At 38.8% G+C, this 18,627-nt stretch overlaps 2 protein-coding genes across 4 annotated transcripts in view; one reads left to right on the forward strand and one right to left on the reverse strand.

Moving 5' to 3' along the window:
• Nucleotides 1-2,331, reverse strand: part of GABPA (GA binding protein transcription factor alpha subunit) — a 35,958-nt gene extending 33,627 nt beyond the window's left edge. The window contains exon 1 of one of the 2 annotated variants that reach the window (XM_011358214.2): nt 1,724-2,074. The gene's annotated coding sequence lies outside the window, so the exon portion shown is untranslated. Of the gene's footprint in view, nt 1-1,723; nt 2,075-2,224 lie in introns of those variants that run through there. The other variant, XM_011358215.2, reaches the window with a different exon arrangement.
• ATP5PF (ATP synthase peripheral stalk subunit F6) lies at nt 1,650-11,407 on the forward strand. 2 transcript variants are annotated; one of them, XM_011358212.2, is made up of 4 exons: nt 1,650-2,439; nt 5,844-6,014; nt 10,613-10,737; nt 11,275-11,407. In XM_011358212.2, exons 2-4 carry the CDS (start codon nt 5,851-5,853, stop codon nt 11,310-11,312), a joined length of 327 nt encoding a protein of 108 aa, XP_011356514.1. In that variant the 5' UTR covers nt 1,650-2,439; nt 5,844-5,850; the 3' UTR covers nt 11,313-11,407. The 2 variants fall into 2 exon arrangements, with proteins under 2 accessions (XP_011356514.1, XP_011356515.1); XM_011358213.2 differs by having other exon boundaries at nt 2,257-2,306.
• Nucleotides 11,408-18,627: the final 7,220 nt, after the last annotated feature.

The following is an 18,627-nucleotide window of genomic DNA, read 5'->3' on the forward strand; positions in this document are numbered from 1 at the left end:
CATCCTAGGGCTGCTCCCTGATGCTCTGGTTTCTCTCTGGGGTTACAAAATGAATACAAACTAAACTTAAATTTAACTAAAACCTCCAAGGCAGGCTTGTATTCAATAAAATACAGTTGAACATTCTCTTTTGGAGCCACAGATAAACTTGATTAGGATTATTTTTCACTGGAACACATTATTAGAGTTTAGGACAATTTTTCCCAATAAAGACAATAAAAGATAAATATATGTATTTATAATATAAACATATGTTGTAAAATATACATAAAATGTATAATATAGAACATATTTTTAACGCAAATATGTGTAATCTGGGAGTACCCGCCTGATCAATTGCACATTTTCTCAAGCTAAAAAATATTTTCAAAAACCTCAAGAAATTAAGACATTTTCGTTTTTAAAAATTAAGTCAACAGTAAAGGAAAAGAAAAGCACATACATCTGCGTGTGCATGGGGAGGTAGGGAGAGAGAAAGAAAGGTGGTGAGGAGAGAAAAAGAGGGTTAGAGGAGTTGACAAGAAGCAAGCAAGTGTGGACAAAGATGAACACTTGGTGACCTCCTCCCTACCGGGTGTTCATTGTAGAATCTCATTGTATAATTTTTCAGTTCTCCTGTAGATTTGGAGTTTTAGAAATAAAAGTTGAAGGGAGATTAAAGTAAACAGCTTTAATTTACTATTCAGCCTCCACATGCTCTCATGACTTGTGTTAATTCAACATCTAGCTGGGTTATTTTCTTACTTCAAGACTGTATATCGCCCCATAACACACAGTCCTGTATGTGCAATCCAGGTAAAACTGACTTAAGTCCACCTAGTGTCAGAATATGCGTAATAATAAATAAGCATGGAAAGCCGGGATCAAACTTTAAGAGAGAGGCGTTATTCCCTTAGTTTGTAAAGAGTTGGCCAGTTTCTTCTAAAGTTTAAGACTATAGTATCTAAGAATGTTAGCACTGCCCAGTACGTCACTTTCATCAAGTGAACCTTTCTAAATCTTTGCTCCTCCCACCAGTCAGACCTATTGCGTGTATTTTTAAATTACTACTAATTATCTTGCAAGACAATAACTGTTAAGCACTGTCTTCCTTGCCGTTAACCTAACCAAACTAGGATCGCTAAATACAAACACAAACCTTATCCTACAAAAAAAAAAACTGAAGAATTTGGCGAGCTACATTAATATACTACTTCTTAAAAAAAAAAAAAAAAAAAAACAATGGCCACCATACACATTTACAAATGGCTTTGATGCAACTATGTATGGCGCAATTCTAGAAAGACAACTGGATTTGAACTGAGAGCGAATCGCTGAGTCGGCAAGACTAGTTTCGCATCTTCCTCGGAAATCCCGGGGGCGTCAGGATCACATCCCGACAGCAGAGGCTGCGAACCTCGACGGACAGTCGATGAGGGGACAGTGAGGGAAAGAAGCCAAGGGAGACAGGAACAGCCCGGGCCCCTGGGGCGCGCGACTTCCTAGAGCCCCCGCGCCGCGCGCCCCCCGCCCCCCCCCCTCCCCTCCCCGCACAGCCTCCCCCGCCCCTCCCCACCCGGCTCCCTCAAGTCTCCACGAACGGAAATGGGAGTCACAGCGCCGGGGACCAGCGGAAACAAAACACAGAGGCGGCCGCGGGGGGGCCGCTTTGGGGGAGAAGGCCCCGGAACGAAGCCGGCCCGCGCGGGCCCGCGCTCCCCTCCACCCCCGCGGCCGCACTCACCCGCTCCAGAATCGACCCTGTCGCCCCCGCCCGCACTCCAGAGCCGGCTGAGAACAGCAGCGGCGCGGGATCCACGTGCAGCGTCTCTCCCGGTAAAACCAGCGGCTCCCGCGACTCGAAGTGTGAGGCCCCTGGGCCCTTCCCGCGGAATCGGCGCCGAAACTCCAACCCCCCTCCCGCCTCCCAGGCACCCCCGGGTTCAGGACTACAACTCCCAGCAGGTTGCGCGAAACGAACGCCGTAGGCAACGGAGGCTCACGAGGCACAAGGGAACATAACGCCCCGGTCCGCTTTGTTTTACACTCTGTCACTTTGTACGTTCATACACCTCGACAACCCAAGGAGCAGCACGCTGATTAGGGGCGGGAAGGATTGAACTAAGGGACAAGGCCGTCCAAGTGCGCATGCGTACACAGCAAGGTTTCCAGGAGGGAAAGAGCAGGTCAAGTTAGGCGAAGGAAAGATGGCGGAGGCGCCTCTAGGGGACCCGGAAGCACTTACCCTCCACTTCCTCCTCCTGTTTGCAGTCTGTCTCACCTAGAGCCGTCCGGTCGCAGACTGTCTCCGAGACGCTTCCTGTCCGGTGAGTGTCGACCGACTGAAACGGCAGCCCATGATGCATTGCGATAGCGGGTAGGCGGGTGGGGGCGGGGCCAGGGCCGGAAGTAGAACGGTGGCGGCGGCGGTGGCTCTGGCAGCTCTGGACTGAGTGCAAGGTGACTGAGGGGTAGCTGGACTAGCTTAGCCTTTTAGGACTACAATTCTGAGTTTCTTCACGGGGTCTAGGCTGTCTATTACCTTTGCCCTTCAGGAGAGAGCAACTTTCTGTCCCGGGCACCTTCACGGCCTGGTCTGGGGGGGCGGTCATTGCAGACCTCGGTGCTTTTAGGCCTCAAAGTTCGCTGTAGACTCATTATATAACCTTGATAGTACCGCTCTGAGGGCAAACAGGGATGGCGCGGATTGCAGGGAGGCGGCGGGGTTGGGGGTTTCATAGACTCGTAGCCCAGCTGTAGCAACTCAAGGTCATGCTCGTGGAGCTGATCTGCAGCCAGGCCTGCCCAATCCCGATGACGCGCGGGCATCGCTCTGAACTGTTTAAAGCAGAACGTGCACCAAAAGAGGGAAAAGGGTGATAGTCTTAAAAGTTCAAACCTAAAAATGTTGATAGTGCTAAAACTTGGTTAGGCACCTTTGTTTTACACTCTCTTTTCGAGCACAATCCTACACCTCAACAACTCCAAGGAACTGGACGCTAACTTGAGGGAGGGGGTTGGGGACAGGCTTATGCGAACACAATAAGGTTTTCCGGAATGAAAAAGAGCGAGTCAAGTTAGGTGGCTTGTGAATTTTTAGAAATATGCTTTGAAGAGTCGGCGAAAGAACTAACCTTAGGCTGGTCAGCCATCACTGTAAACAGAACCACGCTCCCTTTGTACAGTGCTGTACCTTTTTCTTGCTATTGCCTTCCCAGTCTTTTAAAGAATATGCCAAAACCCTGTCATAGGCTTTCATGGCACTACATGGTACTCGAATAGAGAACTTATACCACAATTGGTATTTTACGCTGGTTTGTGTAACAAGTTGGTATTTTACACTTGTTCTGTGAGCCAGTGGACGGTACACACCACACACTAGATAATTTAATAAGTGGGGGAAAAAATGAAAGAGAATAAAGGAAAAAGAGCAAGTTTTGATAGTGAGATTATGTGTTCATTTTTTAGACAAGTTGAATTTGAGGGCCCTGTAGAACTTAGGAAGGGATGAGAGCTGTTGAATGTATAGGTTTGGAGTTCAGAAAAAAAGACCAAAATTAGAGTGTGATTTGGGAATCAATTCTTAGATGATAGAAATTAGAGTAGTGAAAATGGACTGTACCCATGTTACAGAAAGAATAACATGATTTTTGCAATCAGAAAATTAATTGTGGGCATATGGGCAATTTAGTAACTTACAGACACCTTCCTCTAATTCTTAACAGTGTCAAAAGTGTGCAAAGAGAGACTATATATGGAAATATTTTACGAAATGCTGAGGGCTAAACAAATGTTAGATGACCCTGTTGCTGAGTATTAAGTATGTCCTTATATTGCCAGAAGGGAAAATATACCTCGAGTTGCACAATTTATAAAGTATATTTATGTCCAGTCAGATTCTGCTTGGACCTGGTATTTATATCTAAACCTCAGTTTCTGTATGTGTAAAATGGGAATGATAATAAGTAGCACCTTAAAGTCATCTGTTGTTTGCTTAAAGTCTCTTTCTCAAGCATTTGTCTCTGATGGGGTATAAGAATGCTATATGATGAATTCTTTAATTTCTTCAAATAGTTTGCGTTCTCCCTGGCAGGTGAAGGATATTTTGTTGATTGTAGGATTTCTTTAGGTAGTTTTATATGCTGTTCCGGGGCTTTTCAACTTTGGCACTATTGACGTTTTGGACCAGATAATTCTTTGTTGTGAGAGGGCTGTTATTCTTGTTATTATAGGATGCTTGGCAGCATCCTGGTCTTTACCCACTAGAAGTCAGTAACACTCACTTAATTCAGGACAACCAAAAATGTCTTCAGACATTGCCAAATATCTCCTGGAGGATACCCCACCCTATTCGTGAATCACTGTGCTACTCTACTGTCCTCTAGCCTAGTGAATCTTAATCTCTCAGGTGGTAAAGGGCCATTTCTCCTCAACACTTGTGAATACTTTTGAAGAATACAACAAAAATGAATTATCAGAAAAATTAGATGAAATACAAAACAATGAAGACACACAAAATACACTCTAATTTTTATTATTAAATTCAATTGATATAAATTGATTGCTTTACAATTTCTAAGTACTTATTACCAATTTTCATATCGCTGTAGACCAGTAACACAATTTGTATACTACTGCTTGTCCGCAGATCACACTTTGAGCAGTAGCAGTATAACTTGATGGAAGTCCAGTATCAGTATGACGATGATTATTGTTATTAGGTAATTTGGGGGGTATGGGGATTGTTAGCATGTCTCAGGTTTTCACTTCAAAGTTTGGACATTTTACCAGGCTATATTGAGGTGTGAATCTTTTATCACTATTTCAAAATAGGGTTTGGTAAGCCTTTTCGCCTTAATACACTATCTCAATCTGAGGGAAATTTCTTCCAATTACTTATAGCCTCCTTATTCCCTTTCTTTTGGAATTCATGTTTGCATATATTTGTCGTAATTTGGAATGTTTTTGCATTTGATTTTTTGAGACATGAAATGAGGTCTCAACTGTGAGCGTTTTCTAATTTATCTACTGAAATTTTTTAGTTTGAAAATCATGTCTTTTAGCTTCAAGAAGTTGAAGGCCTTGGAAATCTGGAAGTCCTCATTTTTAAAAATCAAGCTTTTATGTCCTTTACAAATTCTATTTTACTGATGAGTTCATACTGTTTGCTTTCCCCTCTTTATTGGTAGATTCCCTTGGGCTGATTGCTCTTTTTCCTTGCTGGTTCTTTTGGACTTAAAGATTTGGTTGTTACTGAATGCCTTGAATCTTGCAGTTCTAACAGGCACTTCAGTTTCTCCTCCTGTAGGTCTGCCAAGTAGAAACTTTCAGGCTATTAATCCTGGGCTGAAGCAGCTGTCTCCGATGTCCCTGCCCACCAACAAGGCAGGGACATCGGAGACAGCTGCTTCAGCCCAGGATTTTGAGGGGGTCAAAGGAACCTAGCATATTTATTTTGGGGCCAGGGTTGTTCTTTTCCTGCTGAGAGGAGGCAATTTACTAACATCCTAGCTTGACTGTTTCCTCTGGTCCAAGACTTACGTTCATGGAGAAGAAACACCCATCCTATATGTAGTGCTTTCTGCATCTAACCATTAGTGGATCCACACACAAGGTCTGAGTTCTAATGGCTCCTAGGTCCCAGGACCTTTTGGTTAAGAAGTAAAAACATGCCATGAAGAATGGAGAGGGAAATAGAGCTATGGTCAGGTAACTGTTCTTAGTATTCACTGAGTTCTAATATGCTTTAAGTTCTGAAGCAATTAATACAATTAGATTCCCACTATATGATATATTTAGAGGCATTTTATAACTACATACATGTTAAAGTATATTAACATTCTAGTGCTTGTTTTCAATAACAGAATCACCATGATTCTTCAGAGGCTCTTCAGATTCTCCTCTATCCTTCAGTCTGCAATCTCAGTCCATTTGAGGAGGAATATTGGTGTTACAGCAGTGGCATTTAACAAAGAACTTGATCCTGTACAGAAACTCTTCGTGGACAAGATTAGAGAGTATAGAACTAAGCGACAGTAAGTGGGTAGATAATCAACCATGGTATAAATATTTAAAGTATGTAAATTTCGAGATGGTAATTAAAAAATTACTTGGTGTTTAAAAGTGTCTGAGACCACTGAGCTGAACCTTGACATACAGGTTCATAAGGTGCTCTAAAAGAAGGAGCAAAGATCTTGAATTTTTTTTAAGTCACAAATTTTGTCTTTTTTATATGGGTTCTAAGGGAGAATCCTGTTATATCTTGTCATATTAGACATATCCTTATTATAACGCCATTTATTATAAACTAGAATCAATTCATGGAAGTATATAAGATCTTGTAAATTATTTTGGGTCTAAACAGTGGTTTCCCCTTCCATGTGGTTTCACTTTCTGTGGTTCCAGTTACCTGCGTTCAACCTCCATCCAAAGGTGTTAAATAGAAAATTCCAGAAATATACATTGCATAAGTTTTAAATGTCATGTCATTCTGAGTTCTGTGATGAAATCTTTCACTGCGCTGATCTGTCTGGCCTGGGTTGTGAATCATCCCTTTGTTTAATGTATCCATTCTGTGTATGTTACCTGCCAGTCAGTCACTCAGTAACCATCTCCGTTATTAGGTCGGTTATCAGAGGGAGAGAGAGGGAGGGAGGGAGAAAGATCATGTTCATATAACTTTTACTACAGTATTTTGTTGTAATTGTTCTATTTGATTATTGATGTTAATCTCTTACTATGTAAGAATTTTTAAATTAAACTTTATTGTAGGTATATATGTATAGAAAAAACATAGTAAATATAGAGTTCAGTTTTATCTTCAGTTTCAAGCATCCACTGGAGATCTTAGAATGTATTCCCTGCATATAACGGAACAACTGTATTTGAAAACGTAAACCCCTTAGACATTGATTAGCCTTAAGTCATTAAACTAATTGGGGGGAAAAACATATAATCAAAATATTCTAACTCAATTTAGTGCCATTTCTGTGACATCGTGATTTAGGGGAAATAGTAAACATAACTTTTTTTTTAATGCTTTTTCCATACTTATATATTTCTGGGAATATCAAAAGACAGAAGAGTCTGAAACGGTATAAAACAAGTCCAGGAAAATCATGATTACAGAGCCATACAGTTTTAGAGATGAATGATGACCTTAGCCATCATCAAGTTCAACCCTTAAACCTTTGGAAAAGGTTTATAATTTAATAATTATAAACCTTTCAGTTAATAATTTGATTTTTTTGGTTTTATTTTTAAGTATTTAGTTGTCTCCCATGTGCAAAACACTGGGCTAGCAATTGTGGTGGGCCATAAAGAAAGAAGCCACACTATATTTCCACAATATTCTTAATATCTGCTAGAGATAGAAAGCTTGTAAGCAAGTAAATACACTATAAGATAAAATGAATTAGATGCTGAGATATCAGGACATTCAGGTGTTTGGGTAGTTCATAGGAAAGAAAGCTCCTTTCTAGTTGTAGGCATTTTAGAGGGTGTCTTGAAAGAGTGACTGTTTTGTCTTGGATTTGAAGGCAGTGTTTGAGGTCATTTATCCCTCTTGAGAATTTCATGGACAGCTATGGATCATTGTCTTAGTTTAAAAAAAAAAAAAAAGAATTTACTCACAATTTTGCTTATAGTTTGAGAGGGTTCTCAGACCCACAGAGGTCATCAGTAGACACACCCAGGAGTCTACCCAAAGCTACGAACAATTGGTGTTTAGATAAGATTGGACAGATCAGTGGGGGTGGGAGGAGAATATCTTTTAGGAGGAAAGAATGGTAATGTGAGCTAAGGCATGAAAACTAGAAAGCATTTTTGGGAAATTGTGTAATGCTATTTCCCAGGACTGTAGGGTATATGAGGAGTGTGGGGGGTGGGTAAGCATAGAATGGGGTTAGAATGAGGGGTTAATGAAGGCCTTGATTATAGACTGGACAATTAAGATATTATATGAAAGCCATTTATGAGACATTAAAGGTTTTTGAGCAGGATGTTGGGGTGAAACGAGACTATTCTGTATTAGGAAGATAATTTTAATCACAGTGTGTTGGGAAAATTGGAATGAGAAAAGGAGGAAAACATGTTAGAAAAGTGTAATAATCTAAGCATTGGTTGATGAGCACGTTGTCTTTACGGCAGTGAGAATATAAAAATGACAGGGTCAAGACACAGACTTTTGAGACTAGGCAGCTAACTACATGGTTTTGTCATTACCAAAACCAAGGAGCGGGGAGAGTGAACGAGTTAAAATGAAGAGATTGCTATGAAACTCGCAGCAACCTTATTGATTTATCTACATTTTATATATTAGAAAACTAAGGCTAAAAGGTTAAAATTTGCCTAAAATCACACTATTTAGTAAGTGGGTGTTGGAGAATTTGAGTGTCTTCTGTCTGGAGGTGTCAAGGCATCATAGTATTGATGCTCTTTGCACCTCAACTGTCCTTGAAGCCTGTCGTATAAGAAGTCAGTCCTTTGGTATACCTAAATCTAAGGAGTCTAGCTCATTCATTTGTGTGGATGAGCTAGACTCCTTACAATAGCATGGAGAAGTGTTCTGAACATAGCATGACTCCTTACAATAGCATGGAGAAGTGTTCTGAACATGGATGCTGGGCGAGAATCCAGCTCCGCCACTTATTAGCTCTATGATGTTGGGCAGGTTATTTAACTTCTGTATTCAGACTACTCATGTGTAAAATGGGGATGATGGTAACAGTACCTGTTTCAAAATGAAGTGGTTTAGTAAATTAGCATGCCCAATATTTGTTAAGTGAAATAAACAAATCTCCCTTGAGTGTCCTACTTTGTTCTCGTCACCAGGCTAGAGCCTGGGGATATACTAATAAATAAGGTGGGCTGGGAGAGACTTATAGTCAGTTGAGGTAGATGATTCCTGGCCCTTTTTTATCATGGGTACATATTAAAGTTGTAACAGCCATCATCTATCAGTGACCGGTATATTGATGAAACTGGCTGGGTCTTTTCAAAACAGTTTCTAAAGCTTGTGGATCCCAGAACTGGAAGGCAATCATCAAAATATCTGGTAGAAGGCTCTATCAATTGCACTGTATATTTCAATAGCTATTATTCACATGAGACTATTCAAATTCTAATTAATTATAATTAAGTTTAAATAAAAATTCAGTTTCTTAGTCACCTTAGCCATATTTCTAGTGCTCACATATTCGATAGCACAAATAGAGAGCATTTCTATCATCACAGAAAGTTTTATTGCACATGCCGATCAGAAGAAAATTGGGTCCATGACAAGAAATATTAATAAATGACATCAATCTATTTATGGCATTTAGTAGTTCAATCACTGAAAATGTCAGATCCTAGAAATGGCATTCCTACGTGAGCTGCACTTTTTTTTCTAAATAGGAAAAGGGTTGAATTTAGATCTGTCTCTAAATTTAGATCTATTTTTTTGTGGAAATCCTGTAACATTAAGACCCTGTACCTTTATTATAGACATGTGTAGAAATATTACTACCCTTGCTGGAATTTTCACTTGTAAATTTTTTGTTTATTGTTCATTGATATGCAGGCAGTAACAGCATGACAAACACAGAAGAATTTGTGCAAAGATTTAAGTAAATGTAATTGACCCCATTGCTATATTTATCTTCCCAGAGCACAACTCTACTAATTTTGTTATTTTATTTCTTAGCAAATAAAATACAAAACTAGGCTTAACATTGCAGGCCTCCTGTGATTTGCGTCCTGCTGGCTTTTCCATCTAGACCACTTAATGTTCTCCACATATATTCAATTCTTCATCATCTCTATATCTTTGCTTTTTCAGTCTTAGAATGTCTCAAAATAAAAATCTGACCCAAATGCATGATTTGCCACAAATGCCACTTTGTTAAAATGAAATTTTTCTGATTAGATTAGCAGAAGTGCTTTCAACTTGAGTAGCTTTTTGTTAAACTGTCTTTGAAGCTTGTCACATGATTCTCTTACAGCATAAATGTTTATAAACATGTTAATTTTTTCTTCTAAATGGCAAAACCTCTGAGGATAGGAAATCATTTGCTTCTTTGTTAGGCCCCTATTATAGAGACTTAAAGTTACTAAGATCTTTTAAAAGCCATTTAGTGGTAGCTGATTTAAATCAGGTAATAATAATAGGTAGCATGAATGTTCACTATGTGCCCAGCACTATGCTAAGTGGTACATATTAGGTGGAACCTTGACTTTTAGATGTGAAACTAAAGTTTAGAGTGCATCCCGCATTGCTCCGTTGATGCAGTTACTAAATTGCAGAACTGACATTCAAGCAGAAGTAGTTATCGACTCCAGAGTCCATGGACATAGTCATTCCTCCTCATTGCAGCTTAGACCCCGAGGGATGCTGACTTAAAAAGTGTCCTTGATACCAGAAACCCTTGACTGGTAGAGGTGTGTTTAAATTTGTCTTACATTTATGTGAAACCTCACATTAAAATAGTTTGAATTGAAATTCAAGTGGAAATACTTATTTTCTTTTGGCAAAGTCTGTATTTCCCCTATGTGAGTATCTTTAAAAGGTCTACTGAAACTTGATGGTGAAAAGTAATTTTGGTTTTGTAAACTAGTGCAGAAAATGAGTTTTTACTCGATCTTTTACACACAGGTCATCTGGAGGACCTGTCGATGCTGGCCCCGAATATCAGCAAGATTTGGAAAGGGAGCTTTTTAAGCTTAAGCAGATGTTTGGTAAAGCAGACATGAATGCGTTTCCTAACTTCAAATTTGAAGGTGAGTCTCGTTAATCATGGATTCATTCTTGTGGGAGATCATTTTAAGTGGAAAATATATACACTTTTTAAAACTTACTTGGATTGTTTAGAGGATTAAATGATATATGAATTTTTTAGGACGGTGATGTATGTGTGGGAAGCTCTGGGATAAATGTTTGGCATTGGTATAGAAGATCAAATAATATGTGGATCTGAAATCAAACTCCCTGATCTTGAATACTGACAATGTCACTTAGGAACTGTGTGATCTTAGATAGTTAACTGATGCCTATTTCTCATCTGACATTTGGAGAGAATATCTTTCTTATGTGGCTGTTGTACTTAAGTGATACATGTAAAGTCAGTTAATAGTTTGGCTCATAGTAGGTGCTAAATAAATCTTTAGCAATTTAATATTTCCATATAGATGTTTGAAAACAGTAGATATTCACTAAAACAAAATCAGAAGATTGATGAGTTAAATATTGATGCCTTCTCGGTAATGCATTTTATTATAGGGTGGCTAAGCTTGAACCTTTTTATTTTCTCTTCTTAGATCCCAAATTTGAAGTCTTTGAAAAGCCCCAGTCTTGAAGAAATAATGTAAGATTTATTTGTAATTTGTCCTAGATAAGTTGTACAGCTGATCGGAAGCTATCAGAATAAACATACCTTTCACAACTGTCAAATGTTCTTTTAATTCTGATTCCAAATAAATTATTCGATGACATGGGATGTAGGCTTGAGTGTATTGAATTCTGTGGGTCAGCATCGTTTTTTAAATCTTCCTATTTGGTGTTAACGAAGCAGATGGAGAACTTAGGTAAACTGGGCACAACCTGCCTATAACCTGGCAGACTGTCCTCAGTGTGCAGGCGTCCTTCCCACTGTGCAGACTCTGCTGTCTCAGGGGGCTGCCTGACCGGAGTGTCTGCCACGGAAGGCATTACATCCGCGTGTGACGAAACGGTTTATGAGTCCTTTATCACAGCTGCTTCAGGAAACTAAAGTGTAATTTTGACTATGTTCAGGAATATCCATTGTGTTTTAACTTCCATCTCCTCAAATATTAAATGCTTTTATCCCAGTAACCTAGGTCTTACCTATTCCCTTACAGTTTGTGGTCACAGTTTCTTACAGTGCTATGTAGATAGAGGAGGGAAAGCTGGCAGCCAGTAGGGAGGAAGGTCTACAAAGGAACTCTGAAAGATTAAAGTTGTATGTACGTGTTTTCCCAAGTGTAGGAGGATCCAGCAGATACATCCTGGATATGTGGCATAGCAGGCACATCAAAATTTCAGTAACCGTAGATAGCTGTCACATTTTTTTAAAAAAGGAGAAACAGCCCTGCCTTTTTATATCTAACAATCTCTGATTTGTGTCAATAAATACGAGCCTTAATATGACTTTAAAGGTTTTCTTTCAAAATATAAAGTCAAAAAACAGCCTTTATGAGGAATAGATTTTTACTCTGATGTGCCACACTAGCTGAAGTCAAACCTACTGAGGAATATATCTTTTTCGAAAGATCTACAACTATTTCCTAGTGGTATATGTAGGAAGAAACAGCCCAGTTTTCTCTTCAAAGGAAGCTTAAGCAATGACAGTTCAGTTGAACTACTTTTATTTAACTGTAGGCGCTGTTATAGAATTTGATGTTTAATTACAGCATGATGTAAAGGTAATCGAGGAAGTCTAGTTGCTCAGGTCCTTTCTCTAACCCCCGAACCCACCTGTGGCAGGCGAGCGGCCTGGCGTCAGCAGTGCGACTGCCAGTCAACAGAAGGACCAACCCTTTCAGCGCATGTTTCATCTTTTTCCCTTTCTCCCCTACTCAGTTTAGTTGACTTTTACCTTTTATAATCTCACATCTCTTTTTCTCATACACATTTTTTAAAAAATCTCACAACTATTTAGGGTTTGCTTATTTATTACAAATGACCTCAACTTTCTAGGCTTTTAGCTATTTAAATGTTTTCCTCCCTCGCTTGGTATAATGGGCTGAATTGTGTTCCCCTAAAATTCATATGTTGAAGTAGAAATCCCCAGCACCTAACAATGTGATTATATTTGGAGATAGGATTAAGTTAGAATGAAGTCATTAGGGTGGGCTAGAATCCAATCTGATGTCCTATAAGAGGAAATTTGAGTTGAGGAAAGGTACAGAGAACTGGAAAGGGCCATGTGTCTGAATTATCTAGTGCTGCCTTTAATAATAATAACCAAAGAAGGCCATTTAGTGTAGGTTTTTTTGTTTGTTTTTAGCTATTACTGTCTGATTGCTGCCCTTGGTTTAGCAGGCCTAAATGCTGGCTTTCTCTAGTTAGGTGCTGCATGCATGAGTTCTTGGGGGCTCTGTGGGCTAGGAGGTCTCCCCATTATACAAATTACCTTAAATGGGAGGTCCGCTCCAACCCTATCTCTTCCAAACTTCCCTCGGCTCCCACTCTAATGATACAGTTCAGTCTCTTGTTTCAGACATTTGCTCTCAAGGAGACACTGGCAAGTAGGCTCAAGTCCAGCTACTTTGAAAGGTACCTACTTAACCACAGGAAACGTAACCTTGACCTAAGAAGTCATGGGTAGATGGGTGCTTCACCATTTCTCCTGATGTCTTCCTTGGTATCTTTTTCACTCTGCTCACATGGCTCTTTCCTTGGCAGGTGCCTTCAACTTTTGCAAGTGATTCTCTAAAATTCTGCCTTGGGGGTGAGTTGGGGAGTAGAAGTTCTCACAAGTTTGACAAACTTACTGTCTCACACAATTTGGACAATTCTCTCCATTCCTCCCCACTCCCAATCCATCCATACTTCAGTTGACATGGAGGACTTGTTTGGTGAGATAAAGGGGAGATGACGGGTCATGATTTCAGGTTAGCACCACTGTCTCTTCATGAACATAGAAGGGGATCTTTATACCCAAATTATGTTTTTCTTTAGAAAGTGGAACACTTGTCTTCAGCCTTTAGGCAACAGAACAAGTCTCAACATTGTTACATGAATATACCTTTATGTATAAAACTTTCCTCATTCTCTTTGCTATGTGTTCCTAAAATTTAGCCAGTTTTCAAAAATTATTTTTCTACAATTGACATATTAATTGGAGGTATACAGCATAGTGATTATATATACCTTAGGAAGTGTTCACCCCAATAAGTCTAGTACCCATCTGACACCATACATAGTTACTACGATATTGCCTATATTCCATATGCTGTACTCGATGTCCCCGTGACTATTTTTATAACTGGCAATTTGTTCTTAATCTCTTTCACGGTTTTCACCCAACCCTCTCAACCCCCTTCCCATCTGGTGGCCATCAATTTGTTCTTTGTATCTATAAGTTTGTTTCTGTTTCATTTGTTCATTTATTTTGTTTTTTAAATTCCACATGTAAGCAAAATCATACAGTATTTGTCTTTCTCTGTCTGATTTCACATAGCACAATACCCTCTAGGTCCATCCCTGTTGTTGCAAACAGTTAAGATTTCATTCTTTTTCACAGCCGAATAATAGTCCATTGTATATATATATACCACATCTTTATCCATTCGTCTTTTGATGGACACTTACGTTGTTTCCATATCGACTATTGTAATTTAATGCTGCAATGAACATAGGGGTGCATATGTCTTTTCAAATTAGTATTTTGGATTTCTTTGGATAAATACCCAGAAGTGGAATTGCTGGGTCATAATAGTTCTAATTTTTCATTTTTTTCCAGTGGCTTTTTTTTGTTGTTATAAAATATACATAACAAAATTTGCTGTTTTAACTATTTTAAGTGCATTTCAGTGGCATTAACTACATTTGCACTCTCATGCAGTCATCACCAATATCCATCTCCAGAACATTTTCATCATTCCAAACAGAAACTCTGTACCCCTTAAGCAATAACTTGCCATTCCTTCCTGTCCCCTGAGTCTGGTAACTGCCATTCTGCTTTCTGTCTCTATGAATTTGCCTGTTATAGATACTTCATTAAGTAGAGTCATTCAGTATTTATCCTTTTGTGTCTGGCTTCTTTCACTTAGCATAATATCCTCAGGGTTCATCCATGTTGTAGCTCACATCAGAATGTCCTTTTTTAGGCTAAGCAATACTCCATTGTGTGCATATAATACATTATGTTAATCCACACATCTGTGAATGGGCATTCGGGTTGTTTCCACTTCCGGCTATTGTGACTAATGCAGGACCTCTGTACTGTTTTCCATAGTGGCTGTACCAAGCTACAATCTCACCTACAGTGCATGAGAGTTCCCTTTTCTCCACATTCTCACCAACACTTGTTTGTTCATTTATTGATGCTAGCCATTCTGACAGGTGTGAGGTGATATCTCCTAGTTTTGATTTGCATTTTGCTGATTAGTGATGTTGAGCATCTTTCAAGTGTCTCTTGGCCATTGGAAAAAAAAGTTTCTTGCCTACAGCAACTTCAATCTAATTAACAGTGGTTAGGATGAGTTTGAAAATGAAAAACTAAATGGCAGGGGCAATTTTAGGAATCCAACTTTGGATCATAGAAAATCTCAGTTTTTACACCATCTTTAAGAAGCACTGAAAAGCACATTCAATGTTGAAAACATAAATTAGAGGTTTAAAACAGTCTGTTCTCAATCTTAGAGAAGTTAAATAGGTCCTTTGTTAACACAACTATCCATTTGTTTTGAGAGCATTTTCTTAGAAAGTATAAAGACATTTTATACCCTAGTATATCTTAGTACATTTTTTCAAATGTACTAAACCTGGTCAAATAAAAATATGGAATATATTAAAAAGTAATAAACAAGATTAAATAGAAAGTATCAACAAATAAGAGTTTATAGTCTACCCTGAATTTCCTGACCAGTTATTACTATCTTTTTTTTTTGGTTATTACTATTAAAAGTGTTCCAAACTCTTATAGAACAAGAAACAAAGAATGGGAAATTAAATTTTAAAACCTGAAAATTGGAAAAACATTTAAGATCTTTTTAAGAACTAAGTGAAAATGGATGCCTAATAAGTAAAAGGAGTAGAATAAGAAAAATTTCTGTCTAGCCTTAATTTATGGAGCAATAATTCATGTAACTTTGCATAATAAATGAACTGGATTATAATAACTGCAGAATACAATATTTTATTAATATCCTAACTAAACCTATGGAGAAATTTTTTCAATAAATATTCTTTAAATTGCCCTTTCATAAATGTTCTTTGAGTTTAAAAAAATAATTCAGCATTCATTAGCTACTGTCTGGGAGGCTCTGAATTCCGGGATAAAAAGTTTAGACTAATAGACTATGTATAAAAAAGTGAAAGGTTTTTAGCATAGGGGTGGGAAAAAAGGGAGTTGACATTTTTTAAGAGAGTAGTCTGGCAGCAAGTGACTGATGTGGTGAGGAAGGGAGAGACTAGAGGGCAAAGGAGCCTTTAGAACAGGAGATCGAAACTGACTCAGAGAGTCCTTGAGGGAGGACGGTCCCAGAAGGTCCTAGAAGACAAAAGGTGAAATAGTAACAGAAGCCTGAGATGAAAAGTTGTGACAATCATAAAATGCACTAAAGAGTGATGAAGTCAATGAATGAACGGGAAGTAAAAGATGGGGAGATTTAGCGATAGGAAGGGTGGTGGTGGTAGTGATAGAATTCAAATGGATTCATCATGTATTCTTCAACATTTTATAAAAGATTAGAGAGCTGGGCGTCTGTGGTGAGGGGAGAGTGGATGAGAATGAAATGTCCCACCATGGCATGTAGACTGGGTAGGAGAGAAAGGGAAGACAGGAAGATGTTATAGGCTGTGAGGCTGGGGAGGGGCAGCTGGGCCAGAGATTACTAAGGATGAAGGGAAGGTGTAGTACCAGAGAAGAATTTGAGAATTTAATAGAAAAAATGTTGGAGGCAGAGAAAAAACACCTTGCCTGAAACATCTTGGGTCAGATGGACCTGGGTCATGTAGACCGATTCCTTCCTTAGCTCCATGAACCTAGCAGTCACTGATGCTCAGCCTCAGTTTCTTCATCTGTAAAATTATGACACTGCCCACTTTCTAATATCGTTGAGCTGAGATTTTATACACCCTCTTCTCCATCTGCCCCCACTCTGACATAAAGTGTTCAATAAATACCTGTGGCCTTTTTATTTTCAGAGCATTTTTTTTTCAGTGTTTGAGAGGTTGGCAGACATCCAGATTGAGAGATGAGATTCTAATCTCAAGCAGCTAAAGAGCTAGCCCTGTAGCTACAGATGGTAAGAGGGTGTAGTTTCCTGGATTTTACTGAACAATAGGTCGATGACTCTTCCCCTGCACTGTTTAAAAAGTTTAACAAGTTCAGCTATTTTTATTAATGTAAACTTTAATAAAACCATCTGCGAGATAAAGGATTTTTTTTTGCAAAGCTGTATTGAAAAACAACCACTTGTTCCAGATACAGTTAGGTTAAACTTTCAACTAAAAATAAATTAAACCTACATACAACAGCAACGATAATAATTAAAACAAAACAAAACTTGCTATTAAGGATTCTAGAGCCCGAATCCTACAGCACAACTTCACTGTAGAAAAATAAAATCAAATGCTCTAAAAATTATAATGAGATTTTACCAATCGCTACTGAAGTCCTTCAAATAAAAGCAATTGAAGAAAAAAAAAAAACACGCAAGCTCAGACACAGGTGGATATACTTTTAATAATTGGAAAGTGAGTGTTCAGTACTCTATCCTTTGTGAGAAAGCATTCTTCACACGATTTTTATTTAGCTGTATACAATATTTTAAGATAATATGTAATATTTGACATAAAGTGTTAGATGCTAACACTGCATAAGGTGAATCCTCTAGCCTGTGTGGCTTAGAACCTTTTCATCTATTTGTAGAGCTAAGGCACTGCTTATTTTTTCCCCCCAAAATGGACTTGTCATTTATAGTGCAGTTGATCTTGCATGTTGGTAGCTATGTTTAAAGAGGCATCTTTGAGACTCATATATCCCCTTGGCACTTGGTAATGAAAGAAGAAAGCATTACCCCAAACAAAGCAAATCAAAGGATGGGTAACATTAAGCATAATTTCTACAAACCTTACAGTTTTGTTTTTTGGGTTTTTTTTCCATGCTTCACCATCAGGAGTTGGGAAACTGAATGTAGCCAAATCCTGTCGTGACTTGTTTTGTAAATAAAGTTTTATTAGAACACAAACATGACCACTCATGTGTGGCCACTTCTGTGCTACAATGGCAGAGTTGAATAGTTATAAAGGACCATATGGCTTGCATGACTTAAAATTCCTACTATCCAACCCTTTACAGAAAGTGTTTGAAGGGGACTGGTGAGAAGCATTCAATGCCACAGACAAGTGTGCGGGGGCAGCCTGACAATAGAAGTCTTCCCAGTGACCTGGTGTCCAGGCACAGGTTAGATACTCAGTGAGTGCTTAATCCATTTGTCCAGCGAATCCTGAGAATTTGCTTTGCCTATTGGCCAGAAAGAATAGACTCTTTTAAAAGCAGCTTAACCATGTTCAAAGTTGTCAAAGGTAGCAAGTGACCTTACCATCCAGATTTGCTCAAAACTAGAAATGCCCTAAACATATTTTGTTTTTAATGTGAATAATCAAAACAAGTTATAGATAATTATTCTTTTAACATGGACTAACTGACGTTACTATTAAACTGACCATTGGAATTTTCACTCTGTTACACTAGCTGGAGGCCCTTGTGATTAATCAGTGGAGACCCCAGATGATTAGACCTTTTTCATTTCAGCCACTGTTTCTCCTCTTTGAAGCAAGAAGGATGCCAAGGCAGGGAGTCACAGTGAACTCCTCCGACTTATCTTACTTGTCAGACAGCCACTCCTCTCCTTCGTATCCCCGGCTTTGTGATCAGCAGAATTGACAATACACTGATGATGAGAGCAAGGAACTTGGCC

This window comes from Pteropus vampyrus, unplaced genomic scaffold (genome assembly GCF_000151845.1).
Source record: "Pteropus vampyrus isolate Shadow unplaced genomic scaffold, Pvam_2.0 Scaffold38, whole genome shotgun sequence".
Lineage (NCBI taxonomy): Eukaryota > Metazoa > Chordata > Mammalia > Chiroptera > Pteropodidae > Pteropus > Pteropus vampyrus.